The following is a 15519-nucleotide window of genomic DNA, read 5'->3' on the forward strand; positions in this document are numbered from 1 at the left end:
GGCGCCATGCACAAAAATCACAAAACCATGGCTTTGCATGACTTCATATTTGGAATTAGTACTTACTTATATAGAATTGCTTTGACATTAGGTGACCATTGCATGCATACGCTCCACTGAATAAGGGGATTATTTATTTAATCAACAGATGAATAACAGCTGTGAGACACTGAATTAGATGTCTAAGATCTTTGGTTTACATATTGTACACCAATATGAATGACAGTGTGCAAAAAAAACGGAGTGTATTGAACAACTCCAAATGTTTAATGGAAGGAAATTCAGGCATTCAGCACAGTAGTAGAAGAGCAAACACGGAAGAGTTTCAACTTTCAAAGACAATGCAATTAGATTCAGTCAGTAAGCCGTGTGCTTTCAACTCAGTGTGTGGACTCAAATGGAAAAGAAGTGTTCAAGACCACCAGCAGTCCCAATTTCGGGAGAGAGCCAGAAAATAGCACATAGCGTGAGAACAAGAGATTGTGAGAAGTGAAATTATTCTGCCCTGAGAAAAGTATGCCAGGTAGATGAAATAAGCATCTCCCTGCTTCCTTTGTCTCCCTCTTCTTCTCCCTCTTTGTTTAGTTGTCCAAAATGAGAGATAGTTGCATTGTTTCTTGGCAGCTTGTTTCTTCTCTCTTGTCATCTCATTTCTTCTCTCCTGGTTCCCCGTTTCTTCTTGCTGGTGAATGTCCTTTACTAGTCCGTCCAATGGTGTGGTATAGGTGTTAAATCCTGCCTGACTTGCTCTGAAAAATATTCTCATGCTTGATTTGATAATTTGACTTGGTTTAAAGTTTTGAGTTAACTCCTTCTTTTCCTCAACACTGTGCAGGTCATACTCCATTATCTTGTGGCATCTCTTGTTGCTGATGTTTATCCTACTGTCAATCTCACTATTGTCCCTTTGTGGATAGTATGTCTAGATAACTTTTATAGTTCCTTAGGTTGCATTCTATAGTTTTAATACAACATTTACGGTGTGAATGTATTTTTATTTATCTAGCACGGAAGACCATGTTTTTCTTTAATTATGGGATATTTTCAGCAATTATGTATTTAAATACTGCTTCCCCGATGTTCTAGTTGTTCTCTTCTTCTAGAGTCCCTATGAGAGGAATGTTGCTGTTTTATTTCCACTGGAATTTAAGCTATAATTTCATTGTTGTTTAAGTAGTTGCCCTTTTTATGTCTTTGAAGATACTAAACATACATGTTTCAAAGATGTCTTGTGTAGGGTGAATCAATCTTCTGATGGATGATTTTGGTTTTCCTTTTAGCATTAATCTTGCTCATTCTGGAATTTTAACTTGCAAGCTTCTATCACGTGGGAGGTGTTCGGTTGTCTCTCTGTTGTTGGTTTCTCCCTCTTTCCCGCTTCACCCCATAGGAGTCTTAGAGTTGCCCCCACCTTGTCCTTTGCTGTGCCCCACGTTTCAGAACCAGTTCTGGCCCTTGAAGACACTGCAAGTATCATAGGTCCTGTTGCCTGGGTTGAGGTTGTGACTGTAGGGCTGTGCCCCATCTTCCAGCTCTCCTAGGTTGGCAGTTTTATCTAAGACACGGCCCCAGGCAGCAGGCAGCACAGGTTTGTTCCCCTCTTCTCCCCGCTTGACATCCAAGCCCTTCTTATTAAATGGAAGAAAGAATAAGTGGTTTAGAGACAGAAGTCCTGGATTTGTGTTCAGCTTCGGGCTTCGCAACTGTGTTACTGGTTTGTGGCCTGGACACATGCTCACTTCCTCTTTGAATCTCCTAGGTTGTTTGCCAGCACAGTGCCCTGTACAAAGTGGTTATTCAGTAAGTTTTTATTAAATATATATAGACAGATGAGGGGTGCCTGGGTGGCTCAGTCCGTTATGCGTCCAACTCTTGGTTTCTTGTCAGGTCATGATCTCATAGTTCGTGGGTTCATGCCCCAAGTTAGGCTCATGCTGACACCGAGGGGCCTGCTTGGGATTCTCTCTCCTTCTCTCTCTGCCCCTTCCCTGCTCGTTCTCTTGTTCTCTCTCAAAACAAATAAATAAACATAAAAAATAAAATAAATATATAGATAGATGCATTCCTTAGGCTACAGCCACTCTGATTAGTTTGGTTTGCAAGTGATTTTCTGCTTCTGGAGTCTTTCCTCCTTCAAATGGCCCTATGTACTATGTTGTTCTAATCTTCCATATCCACAGTCTTACCTTTCAGTTCCCCTGCTCCAAAACCTTACTCACTTCCTAGATGTATATTAAACTCCAGGCTCCTTAGAATGGCTTTCAAGGACCCTTGGCTCTTCTCTGAGGTTTTGAACTCCAACCAATTTGCCTTCCCCTTCATTATGTCTAGAACATGGATGTGCATGTTATGCTTTCCCACCTTCCTGAATGTCCTTGTGCTTTTAAGTATACCAGAAATGCCCTTGTTCATCCTTTTTTCTCCTTTTTAAAAATCAGTCAAAACTAACCTCTATAACAGTTTCCATCTCAGTTGCATGGATAGTGAATAGATGACAAATCTAAATAGTTATTATCTCTCCAACCCATCCGAAAGTGACAATTTTTTTTTAACATTCCTTAAGGGCACAGCTTTGCGCTTGTCATTGATATGTCACAAGTGCCAAATTCACATTTAAAACTTTTTTTTTCCAATGTAGAATTTCCTAGTTAAAACTCAGAACATTAAAATGTTCTATTTTTATATCCAATTTTCTAGATGGGAGAACGTGTACTGGGACACTGGGAATTATACTTGAAGACGTGAACGATAATGGCCCAGTTATCCCAAAACAGACGGTGGTCATCTGCAAAACCGTCATGTCATCTGCGGACATCTCTGCAGTGGATCCTGACGATCCTATAAATGGCCCACCCTTTGACTTCAGTTTGGAGAGTGTTCCTGATGCAGGCATAGAAAGAATGTGGAGACTGACAAAAATTAATGGTACGTATTACTAAACATGACTTTGTTCTTTTCAGCATCTGGATGTCTAAAATATTTTTTCTTTTTTTCTTTTTTTTTTTAATTTTTTTTTTTTTTCCAACGTTTATTTATTTTTGGGACAGAGAGAGACAGAGCATGAACGGGGGAGGGGCAGAGAGAGAGGGAGACACAGAATTGGAAACAGGCTCCAGGCTCTGAGCCATCAGCCCAGAGCCTGACGCGGGGCTCGAACTCACGGACCGCGAGATCGTGACCTGGCTGAAGTCGGAGGCTTAACCGACTGCGCCACCCAGGCGCCCCTAAAATATTTTTTTCTTTTTTTTTTTTTTTTAATTTTTTTTTTCAACGTTTATTTATTTTTGGGACAGAGAGAGACAGAGCATGAACGGGGGAGGGGCAGAGGGAGAGGGAGACACAGAATTGGAAACAGGCTCCAGGCTCTGAGCCATCAGCCCAGAGCCCGACGCGGGGCTCGAACTCACGGACCGCGAGATCGTGACCTGGCTGAAGTCGGAGGCTTAACCGACTGCGCCACCCAGGCGCCCCTAAAATATTTTTTTCTTGATGCAACATGAGAATAATCACCGTGTGGGAACCACCAATAAAAGAAGGAAAGTTCCTCCATTCCGGTGTGGTGGGAAGTAGGACTCAAACTCAGGAACCATGAGACCATGACCTGAACCAAAGTCAAGAGCCGGTTGCTTAACTGACTGAGCCACCCAGGTGCCGCTCTTGCACCGTTTCTAATCTCTCCTGTGTCAAGATTCTGTTAGGGGCTGTGTGAGTCCCCATTCCCCTCCCCTGTACATATCCCACCTTAGCCTGGGTCTAATGCCATCACTTCCTGACTTGCTGACCTCTCCTCCACATAGATTCTTCACTCACTAATGGTTTCCTAGGTCGTAAGGCGATCACCATATGTTGCAGGTCTGTTCCCTAGGAAGTAAACTCTGAGACAAGAGTTTCTCAGGCAGAGTATTAATAAGGAATTTGCTTGGCATCAGTAGATGTGAAAGGAAGGAAAGCAGAATTGGGCAGAGAAAAGCCAAGCTGCAGCCAAGTCAAAGAACAGCTGTAGTTAACCCCACAGGGAGTCTGAGTTAATGGCCCTTCAGGGGGCCCCAAGTTGAGCCTCTCTACTCTTTCATGGCTCAGTCAGTGGAGTGGGTGCCTTGAGGGGCGTGACTTTTGGCAAAATGGCACAGACACTGAAGAAGCTTATGGCCTCCCCAAACAGCTGGGACAATGTGAGGACAGTATGTCCCTGAGTGCAGGGAATCTGGGTATGCGTCACAGTGTCCACTCTGCTGTCCCTTGTCTCTGCACTGCATTGACCTCTGACCTTTTCTTGTCTTTTGTTTTCTAGTTGGGATTCTCCCCCAACTTAGTTCCTAGTCTGTACTTCTGACTTTCCCCATGAGAGGATCTATGGTGGTAAGAATGGCAAAATGGAGGGGCCTCTCCATGCCAGCTGCCTCACTCACTCCATCGGCTCTTCACTCTGCGGTGCTCTCGGCATCTCCTGACTGTACTGCCCACGGGCCCTGATGGCCTGGTCGCCCCCCACTTCAGCATTCACGGTTCAAGATCTGCCATAAACAGAGGGTTTGCCCTTATGGTGTCCTTGAATGGTTTTCAACCCCATGCTTCCAATGAATATTCCTCTATTTCTTTTATGACAAATTAGAAAACAAAAGTTGTGAGCCAAGGGAAGGGAAATAGGAAGAGGGAAGTAAAACAAGGACACATAGAAGCTACGGCGACAAGTTAAGACCCTATGTCCCGAATCCTGCTCTGTGGACCAGGAGCATTTTCAGTCTTTCTAAAAACAGTGTTCTGGTGTGTGTGTATGTGTGTAAGGTTATCAACTGTTCTTTCTTGGGAACAACTAACCTTATTTTTAGATTTTGTTCTTTCTACTGATTTGGTGTCATAATATCATTTCTTTTTAGATAATGTGGAACGAGATGGTAATTTTTTTTTTAATATTCCTACTTCATACAGTAAAACAGTGGCAGGATTATGTTGGTCAAAGCTTTGTTACTTTAAAGTTTTACTCATCTGTGAAATAACCCAAAGTCTGGGAAACACCAAATCAAGAAGAACGTATCCTAAAGAGGCTTTGAAGTCAGATAGGCTGTGTTAAATGCTGGCTCCACTGTTTATTAGTGACATAAATATGACCATGCTATTTATTCTCTTTGGGCCTTAATTTACTCATATGTAAAATGGGATTATTTGAGGGAGTAAACAGGATAATGAATGCATCAGACCATGGCACATTATGCACCATCAATTTTGGTTTTGTTAATCTTATTATTATTTCCTACACATAAACTTACCAAGTTAACCATGCTTTCTTTTATTTGGTTTTCTTTTTTAAAATGTTTATTTATTTTTGAGAGAGAGAGAGAGCTAGTGGGAGAGGGGCAGAGAGAGAGGGAGACACAGAATCGAACGCGGGCTCCGCGCTGACAGCAGAGACTCTGTTGCGAGGCTTAAACTCACAAGCTATGAGATCGTGAGCTGAGCTGAAGCTGGACGCTCAACCGACTGAGCCACCCAGGCTTATTCCAAAAGCCAAAAGACATTTCTATAAGACACAGCAGGGATAAAGTTTTCTTTGCGGTATGTTTACCATCGAGGTAGATGAGAACTCCTCAGTCCGTTCCCATTCACGATCCTGTGCCGGCTGTGCCCTCCCATCAGGAAGATCCATTTGTGGAGAAATTTGGTGAACATCCTAACATAGGAGGCATTTGTGACATTCTATATCACTCGGTTTTATTTTCTTTCAGATACAGCAGCTCGTCTTTTCTATAAGAACGACCTTCCATTTGGACCATATCAAGTACCTGTCAGAGTTAGAGACAGACATGGCCTGTCAGTCGTCACTCCATTAAAAGTTATACTATGTGACTGTGTTACTGAAAATGATTGCGCACTTCGCACAGACCCAAGGACTGGCAGCGGAGAAGTGAGGCTTGGAAAATGGGCCATCCTTGCAATACTGCTGGGCATAGCATTGCTCTTTTGTAAGTCCCTGCATGAACTCAAATAAGAGCCTCTGAAATAACTTTCAAGACTCATTCTTTGAATCAACACTGCTCTCTGTAGCTGGCCATTTGAAGATAGTTCTATTTCAATTTAGCACAACATATTTAATTTATATATTGAAACTAGTGTTCTCTCAGCACAGACCTAAAATTCAGCGCAAAAATACAGCCCTTATAGCACGTCTTCGCGGCATCTCTGGTTAGGGCGGACTTGCCAATTGGCCTACGATTTCACCATAGGCCATCGTGTGTATGTTTTCTGGAAAGCTGTCTTCATATTAGTCATCCTAAATTCATAACTTCACATTGTTTTATGATAAACGGAAGCAATTTCTCTCATCCTCCAGGTATCCTATTTACCTTAGTCTGTGGGGCTACCGGGACAGCTAAACAGCCCAAAGCGTTTCCCGATGATTTAGCCCAGCAGAACCTCATCGTGTCAAACACTGAAGCTCCTGGAGATGACAAAATGGTAAGTAGTTTGTCTTTCTAAAATAAACACAAAGGACAAACTGGCCTAACCAACTAGAATTCTCTTTCCGGGACAAGTTCTTTTGCAATCGGGTACCTTACAATATATAAAATCCCATTGTTCCTGTGGAAGTAGATAAAATTAGGTTGGTTCTCATGATGATATGTGATATTTCACTGTGGTCATAGGGTGTTACTTCACACTAAAAATCCTTCAGCCTGTCATTATTATTCCTACTTGAAGTGTTTCATGATTTCAACTTTAGGTCTTTTTTATATATTGAAACTGCTGTTTGTGCTGTAAAAATATTTCATTTAATTATTCACAGATCATCAGCATAATTATTTTAAGTTTTTTTTTTTTTTTTCCTGGCAGCAGCAATAAAATGACTACAAGCTTTGATCTGTGTGGGAATAACTTTAATGGAGTCTTTCCGGTGCTAATGTGGGTTAGAAAGAAGCCTGAGGTCAAATTTATGATCCAGCAGTGCTAGCCAGTGACTACAGAGATCCAGCTTTGGTTTCTGGCCTAGTATGTGGATGAGGAACATGTAAATTTTCTACAAAAAGCATAATGATGATAAGAACAGGACAGATTTAGAAAAGTTTAAAAAGTGTAAAGTGTGTAAAATGTGTAAAAAAAAGTAAAATAAAACAAAACTTAGAGTTTCCTACAAAAACAAACCATGGAAAATTAGTGGCCAGAGAAGCATCTCTGCTGATTTATTTTTGTTTATTGAGATTGCAAGGATTTTATTTTTAATTAATTACTTTTAGGGGCGCCTGGGTGGCTCAGTCGGTTAAGCGGCCGACTTTGGCTCAGGTCGTGATCTCGCGGTCCGGAGCCCTGCGTTGGGCTCTGTGCTGACTGCTCAGAGCCTGGAGCCTGTTTCAGATTCTGTGTCTCCCTCTCTCTGACCCTCCCCTGTTCATGCTCTGTCTCTCCCTGTCTTAAAAATAAATAAAACGTTAAAAAAATTTTTTTTAATTAATTATTTTTAAGGAGAGAGAGTACACCCAAGCAGGAAGGGTGGGAGAGGCAGAGCGAAAGAATCTTGAGTAGGCTGCACACCCAGCATGGAGCCTGACACGGGGCTTGATCTCATAACCCTGAGATTATGACCTGAGCCAAAATCAAGAGTCAGAAGCTCAACTGACCGAGCCACAAAAGGCACCCCAAGATTGCAAGGATTTATTATTCTAGCCAAGATGTTTATGGCAATTTTATTTCTATATTTTTGTTCTAGTTGAGGGGAACTAGATTAGACATTGAATAAAAATACCAATCGGGGCGCCTGGGTGGCTCAGTGGGTTAAGCATCCAATTTTGGCTCAGGTCATCATCTCATGGTTCTTGGCTTCAAGCCCCACATTAGGCTCTCTGCTATCAGTGTGAAGCGTGCTTCAGATCCTCTGTCCCCCTCTCTCTGGGCCTCTGCCCTGTTCTCTTTCTCTCTAAAAAATAGATTAAAAAAAATTTAAAAATTAAAAAAAAATACTGATCATGTGTTGTAGACTCTGGGTCTGGAGTTCTCAGGCAGAGAGTGGACGCAGGATTAAAATACAAGAGAGGCTAATGTTCGGGAGGAAACAAGAGCCCCGAGTAAGGGTCCTTGCTCCATTTTTATTGCGATCAGAAGGCATACAAGTGTGATGGACGTGTGCAAAGAGACAATGAAACCGTCAACGTTAACTCATGTGTGTGAAGGAAAGGGGGTTTTGGTGTTAGGGGTCTGGATCCAGGCAGGTGGTTATTTCTGGCATGCCCGAGGCTCTGAGTCTGTTTATCTTAGCCTGCCTAGGGACTAAAACAGTGAGATCCTGCTACCTCAGGGTCAACAAGGCATCTTTCTTTTGCTAATTAGCTTATTCCCCACAATCCTCATTTCTGTTTCTGCTCTAGGCAGGTGAAGGGAATGAATTTAAACCCAGCAGGGTAAATACATGTGAGACATTGATAACGGAATCCTGATTTTGAGGCTTGAGATGTTGGAAGGATTTAATAAGTGATGTTGTACAATACTCTAAGAAGTTTTCAAAGGAGGAATATACATTAAGCTTTCTGATTTGTCTCAAGGATAGACCACTTGACAGTTGGCGATTTCCAGGACACTGCATGAAGTCCTGGGGTTACGATAGTCAGGTGGTCAGGATAGCCAAGACAGATTTAGTTCCTGCCCTCAGAGAGCTTATAACACAAGAATTTATAACATTATTTACTTTTTGTTGTGGTGGTGAGTGTTCTCTGTACTTCCCCAATGCCAACTGTTTCCGTTTCAGTGTTCCACGAATGGCTTCACAACCCATACCGTGGGCAGTTCGGCTCAGGGAATTTGTGGCACCTTGGGATCAGGAGTGAAAAATGGAGGCCAGGAGACCATTGAAATGGTGAAAGGCGGACACCAGACCCTGGAATCGTGCCGGGGGACAGGGCATCATCACACCCTGGATTCCTGCAGGGGAGGACACGTGGAGACGGACAACTGCAGATACACCTACTCCGAATGGCATAATTTCACCCAGCCCCGCCTTGGTGAAGTGAGTTTCCCTCGGTGTCCTAAGAATTGATTTTGATATCTTTTCAGCGTTCTGAATTGTTACAATTTAGTGGCCTCACCTTTATTTTCAATTAATTATTAATCTACTTAATTGGAAAGTTGTTTTTCCTCAATTTTGATTTAATAATGCTCAGATATTAAGTGGATATTTACTTTTCCTCTCATTTTGTTTGGTTTTTAGTTCTTACTGAAATAATGTTAGATGATATTTACTTACTTACTGGATAGGAACTGTCTTATTTATTTGGTAGAAGAACAATTGAAAAGAATCTTTATCCCTGGTTATGTGATTTTATTTTTAAAATACAAAAGTTATCTGTGTGATGACATTCAAATTATTTTTTTTCCCATGACTTTGTGTTAATATTTCCCATGTGATAAATCGTATCTTAGAAACCAAAAGTGTGCTACGAGGCAATTCTAGCCTTATGGTCAGTAAGCCTATCTGGAAAGATCTGAGCCCACACCATTTGGGTTCAGTTTAATGGGATTTTGCATTTCACTCTAGACGTGATTATGTAACGTGAACCCTAGGATACTTGCTGCCACATATGTGATTGTTAGAAACATGCTATAGAGTGAATTTATAGAGTGATTTATGATACAGACCAATCATGTGCATTTTTTATATGTAGGAATCCATTAGAGGACACACTCTGGTTAAAAATTAAACAATGAAAGGTAAATCAAAGCAATTATTTTTATGTTAGTAAGTTTTGGTGTTTAAAATAATAATAATAAAATATATTGTGTTTCTCCCCTGGCAGAAGGTGCAACTGTGTGATCAGGATGACAATCATAAGCATGCTCAAGACTACGTCCTTACGTATAACTATGAAGGAAAAGGATCAGTGGCTGGTTCTATAGGTTGTTGCAGTGAACGACAAGAAGAAGATGGGCTTGAATTTTTGGATCATCTGGAACCCAAATTTAGGACACTAGCAGAAGCGTGCATAAGGAGATGAGTGGATTCTAATAAGTCTACAAAAGCCAGTGGCTTTATCTGTTCCCCAGCCCCCCACCCGCCAGGATTTTTTAAAAATAGAAGATGCTATGTTTTGGGTTTTCCCCTTCTTTATTTTGATGAGATCTCTTTAGCCAAATGCATATTTACAGAAAAATGCTGTAAATAAGTATACAAATTACCCATTTTTTACATAGTTATAAATTAGTTGTCTTCCATCCAAGGAGATCTACAGGTAGAAAAATTAAGGAAGTCCACATTATTGTTTACATTTGGGTATAATGTCAATAGCCAACTTATAGTGCAATAAAATGTAATTAATTCAAGTATATATCATAAGCTACTTGAAATATAACCTAATAGAAAATTTCAGAGAACTTGCTTTAGCATTATATTCATTTACCTAATTAATGAATTGTGTGGTGCTTAAAAACTGTTGCTGTCCTGAACATTATGAAGTGTGTATATTGCATTCTTGATAATGTTTTATTCTCACAGCATTACCTTTCTCAAGGTAAAGGGAGAGTCCCAACCAGGCATTGACTGTTAATACAATTCCATTTTGGTGGACTTTAGTTTCTAGGTTGTATTCTATACAAAATCCTGAACTGAATCTAAATTTCTCTGTTACCAACCTTGTCAGGAAAATTTAGTTTTAAAAACTGCTCTAAGAATGTATTTTTATTTCTGCAAGGCCTTGGTCTTTGGTCTCTCTCTCTCTCTCTGTCTCTCCCCCTTTCCCTCTGTGTCTGTTTCTCTCTCTCTACTTCTCTTTCTCTTCTCTTTATTTTTTAAATTTCTACTTGGGTTGGAGAGTCTAAATATTTTAAAAAGCCATCACTCTTCTTTTATAAAGCGAGTTATTCTGTTTTTGTTTTATGTAAGTGTATTATTCTCTGTTTTTCTCGAAATTAATGTCATGTTGATGTTATTGTTTCAAGTATCTTGGTTATTGCTTCATTATTTCCTCAACAAAGGAACTTTAATTCTGCCATTAAAACTGTAAAAATATGTCATGCTTTTATTAGATACAACATTCTGTGTTAACAAAAGGATATTTAAAATTGGAATGTGGTTATTTGGTATATAATAGCATGTTTATAGTTCATATCGTTAATGCAAGGACACAGTTTATAAATGCAAAATAGTGAGGGATTTTGAAATAAGCTTTGCAGAACAGGGATCATGAAAGCTCTCTAGGAATAAGTATTTTATAACTTTTTAGATGAAATGGCTAGTTATGTCTATCTGTTTGAGAAGTCTTTTTTTTCATATTTTAAGGTTACAGTTTTTAACAAATGTAGAGTGGGCCAAACTATTTATATTTTGAAACAGTAAGACAAAATCAAACTTAACAGCCAACCAAATTCCAGGCCAGGCTTCACAGCTGATTTCAGTCAGTGAATTTTCTATGTACACTAACCACATGGACATTTGAAATGTATTTCTGTTATCTATGATTGTTAGGAATATGCCTATCTTAAATTCGCAAGGTTGGCTTATGACAATTATTCCTAAAGATTAACACTGGGTAATTATTCCATAATCAATTTATCTTTTCAATAGTTTTCTTATTGTTCAGTTAAAAATACTATTTCTTAAAGATACTTTAAATAAAGCATGCACACAGTGTTGTATATTACTGGTTACGATAAAGAAAATCAGGTAATTTTAAAATATTATTGTATGAGTTTGTTAATCATGTGTCTGAAAGGAGCTCATAAGATTGTATTTGTCTTACTTTGAGAAGTGTCTTCTTTAGAATTGTGTTCTACATTTTTTAGAATTTTAGAGTTTGATGTGGAGAGATCATTGGTCCATGGTTATCACATGTATATAATTTTGCTATTCTAAAGGTTGTGATGCTATGGGATACTGGTTAAGTTGCATAGTTTCTCTGTGTCTGTTTTTTTTTTTTTAATTTCATCATAAAACGGGGGATAATAACTTAACTCTTTTCCTAGGGTGGCTGTAAGACGTTTGAATAAAAAATGGTTTTTAAGCATGAAACTCATACAGAGTGGTCCACCTAAAAGGCACTCCTGTAATACTAAGTGATTTAAAATATATCACATGTACAACCCCACTTCATATTCACTAAAATCCATTAAGAAAATAGGATAATCGAAAGCCTGTTTTGCTTTGTTTTACTTCAGAATGTTTGCCAGTTGAGAATATGTCTCTTCATAATGATTACCTGATGCCTGGGTCTTCTATATCCAATGTTTTAGCACATACATTGCAAAGATTTCTGAAGCATCTGCAAAGCATTACCTAATTTTTTTTTAAGTTTTTAAATTTATTTAGAGAGAAAGAGCATGTGCGCAAGTTGGGGAAGGACAGAAAGAAGGACAGAGAGAATCCCAAGCAGGCTCTGTGCTGTCAGTGCAGAGCCTGACTCGGGGCTTGAACTCATGAACTGTGCAGTTGTGACCTAAGCCCAAACTAAGAGTCAGGTGCTTGACCGACTGAGCCACCCAGGCACCCCAACTCAATTCCTTTTTTATCTTATTTGCATAGCACAACACATCCTATTTGTTGCCTCCAAACTGCCAAACTTTCTGAGAATTTTTAATACAAGTTTAATACAAGTTTTAATACAAGTTTATTCTTTCATTCCTTTGCATACAGTCCTTTAATGCCTTCCCAGTGTAGCCTTCTAATGCAGATTGTGCTGGTATGCGAAGGTACAAGATGAATTAGCTACTCTCCCTACCCACCCACTCTACTACAAGACAAGATAGGGTGTAGTATTGAGTGGATGTGGGTATGGAATGGTCCAATGCCTGTAAAACACATCGCATGACACCTGGCACATGGTAAGTGCTTGATATAGGTGAAAAAAATCCAGGTGATATAAAAGAACTATAGAATTCTAGGGAGTGAAGATACGCTCCTGCTACTCTCCTGCTAAGCGTTTTGAGCGTGAGTGCCCTACCTCTACTGTCCTCCATTCCTCTCTTCATACATTCTTCCCACCAGTACCCCGGCTCCCATCCTTGGTGCCACTGAGCTCCAACAGTGACTGTGCCACGCATCTCTTCCCCCTTCTCTCCTTCCACCTCCTGTCAAAGAACACGCGACCATGGCATTCTCCTGCCTAAGGGCTTTGAAGGATAAATTTGAAATGCAAATCACATTCAAATACCAATCTTCCTGTACCCCACACACTTCTTTGTGCCTTGTTCATAATAGGGTTTCCTTTTGCAGTGTTTTTATTTACTTGTTATCCACTTCTTTGTTGCAAAAGTACTTTTTAGAAGATCTAGTTCAAAAACCACTTCTTTAGCATATGACATTTTTTTTAGTCATACAACATTTATGTGTCTAGAGCATATTGCTGTAAAATGTTCATTTTTAGGTTTATATGTATGTTCATATGTATGTTTGTATGCGTGTGTGCAAACACGCATACGTGTGTGTGCATGTGTGTCTGTATGTTCTGTCATATAGGAAGCTTACTGAAGACAAAGAAAGGTGTTCTCATTTGTATGCACATTGAACTCTGGCCATCAATACATTCTGATGAGTCAAATTGTATTGCCCAGGTCACAAAGGGAAAAAAAAAAAAAAAGAAAGATTACAAATTAAGTTATCGGATTCTTAGCACACCACAATAACTTTCCCTTGACATAGGTTTTCCATTAAAGATGTGATGTATATTAGATTCTGCATTGAATTCTTTTTTCAACACTGGACATCGAATGCACAGAATATCAAACATATGCATTCACTACTTAGAAAGTGAGGTGGTGAGGTTCTGGAATCCCTTCTGCTTCTCCCCTTGGGGTCCTGGGAGTGGCAGATCCTATCTGTACATTGTGGTTCAGGTTAGCTAATTCCTTCCCGCCTGCAGCAACTGCATGACCTCAGAACCAGCTACACTACCCTGAAATGTAACCCTCAAAGGTTTTTCCTCATCTTCACCACTGTATGCCCAGCATATAGAACAGTAGGCTTTCCGTGTGTTTGTTATATGAATGGATGAATGGATTCACATAGGTACTGACTGAGATTGGACTGCAGCTTTGTGTAAAGAGCCATTTCTTCCTCAATGTGAAACTCATTGACCAATGTGCAAATCTTAGTTGTGACCATCATTTCATTGTCAGCATGTTCTAACACTAGTTTTTCTAAAGGACTGCTCACTAACTTCCTGAGGAAAAGCAACGAAACGTCAGTTATATTTTAGAAATCCAACAAATGATTCTTATGGGTTTGCCAAAGCCAGGTTAATTATTTGTGATGGTTGAAAGTCAGGCCTTGACTTAAAAAGTACCTTGAGGAACGAGAAGGCAAGGGAATGGTGCAGATCTAAGAACTTCCGATTCCTCTGAGTTAGAGTGGGACAACATTCTGTAACAGGGCACCACAGTGCTCAAGAACACCATGAGAAGGAAACCTTTTGAGGAAAGGAAAGGACATGTGCAGCTGTGAGCCTGGGAGGCAATGACTGTACTGCACTGTGAGCTGATAATGTTGCCTGAAGATAACACATAAGATAGAGAGGACTGTCCTGCCGTTACAAGGAACAGACCTATCCAGCCAATGGTGGGCAAGGCTTAGTAAAGAGCAAGTCAGCTATGCTTCTGGGTTTTTGGTTTTAGGAATCATTAATATGCCTTCCTCTATTATTTCTTCTCCCCAGGGTCTAGATTTCAGTCCTCAGACTGAAATCTTAATAAGTTACTATGTCTTTTTTTTTTTTTAAGTAAGTTCTACACCCAGTGTGGGGCTTGAACTCATGACCCCAAGATCAAAAATTGCATGCTTTACTGACTGAGCCAGCCAGGCACCCCTGAAATCTTAAAAATCCTGTTTTTCCTGTCCTCTGTCCTCACCTTCCCCCTGCCCCTTACTACCTCAATAGTTGAACGATTTAAGTCACTTCTGCTTAACGTCTTAAAATAGAGCAAATAAATGCATCCTCCAGCTGCATTTTAAATTAAACACACAGCATAATGTCTTCATGTAAAACAAAACAACAGAGTGCTGACAAAACAGGAAATAAAAAGGAAACTAGTGTTTTGCAGATAGCTAGTGTAGTAAGCAGAACGCTTTGATCTGATTTTGTTAAAAAACACATTTTATAGAGGAATATTACTGTGTCGTGGCTTTGGGACATACTCTCTATGTTTAAACCCACCTGGTATGTTTTACATTCTTGTTATATATGAGACTCAGGAGAAGAATCTCATTGTGGCCCTTGGTTGGAAGCAAAAGTCAAGGGCTGTTTTGGGCCACTCTTTAGCTCTGTGAATATACCCTCGTTCCCCGGCAGGAAATCTGGACATAGGTAAGAGGTTAGAACTATGGAGTTTCTACTAGTTGTCTCTCTCTCTCTTTTTTTTTTTTTTAAGTTATTATGTTAAGATACAGGAGAGAGGACAGAGCAGAATATTGTTTCTTTTGCAGTTGACAAAGATTAGAGTGAACTTGTGAAAATATTTGCATTACTTTTTTTACAGTGTGGTTTACAGACCATCTGCACCCAATCACCTTTGGTGTTTGTCAAAATAAAGATCCACTATGGAATCAGAATCACA

General features: G+C 39.9%; 1 protein-coding gene across 1 annotated transcript in view; it reads left to right on the forward strand.

Annotated features, from left to right (window-relative positions):
- DSC2 (desmocollin 2) overlaps window positions 1–12477 on the forward strand; it is a 36571-nt gene extending 24094 nt beyond the window's left edge. The window contains 5 exon segments of the mRNA XM_030336995.2: window positions 2698–2925; window positions 5724–5960; window positions 6329–6453; window positions 8732–8989; window positions 9777–12477. Coding sequence (XP_030192855.1) covers window positions 2698–2925; window positions 5724–5960; window positions 6329–6453; window positions 8732–8989; window positions 9777–9974 — 1046 coding nt within the window. The 3' untranslated portion in view covers window positions 9975–12477.
- Window positions 12478–15519: the final 3042 nt, after the last annotated feature.

Source organism: Lynx canadensis, chromosome D3 (genome assembly GCF_007474595.2).
Source record: "Lynx canadensis isolate LIC74 chromosome D3, mLynCan4.pri.v2, whole genome shotgun sequence".
Classification (NCBI taxonomy): domain Eukaryota; kingdom Metazoa; phylum Chordata; class Mammalia; order Carnivora; family Felidae; genus Lynx; species Lynx canadensis.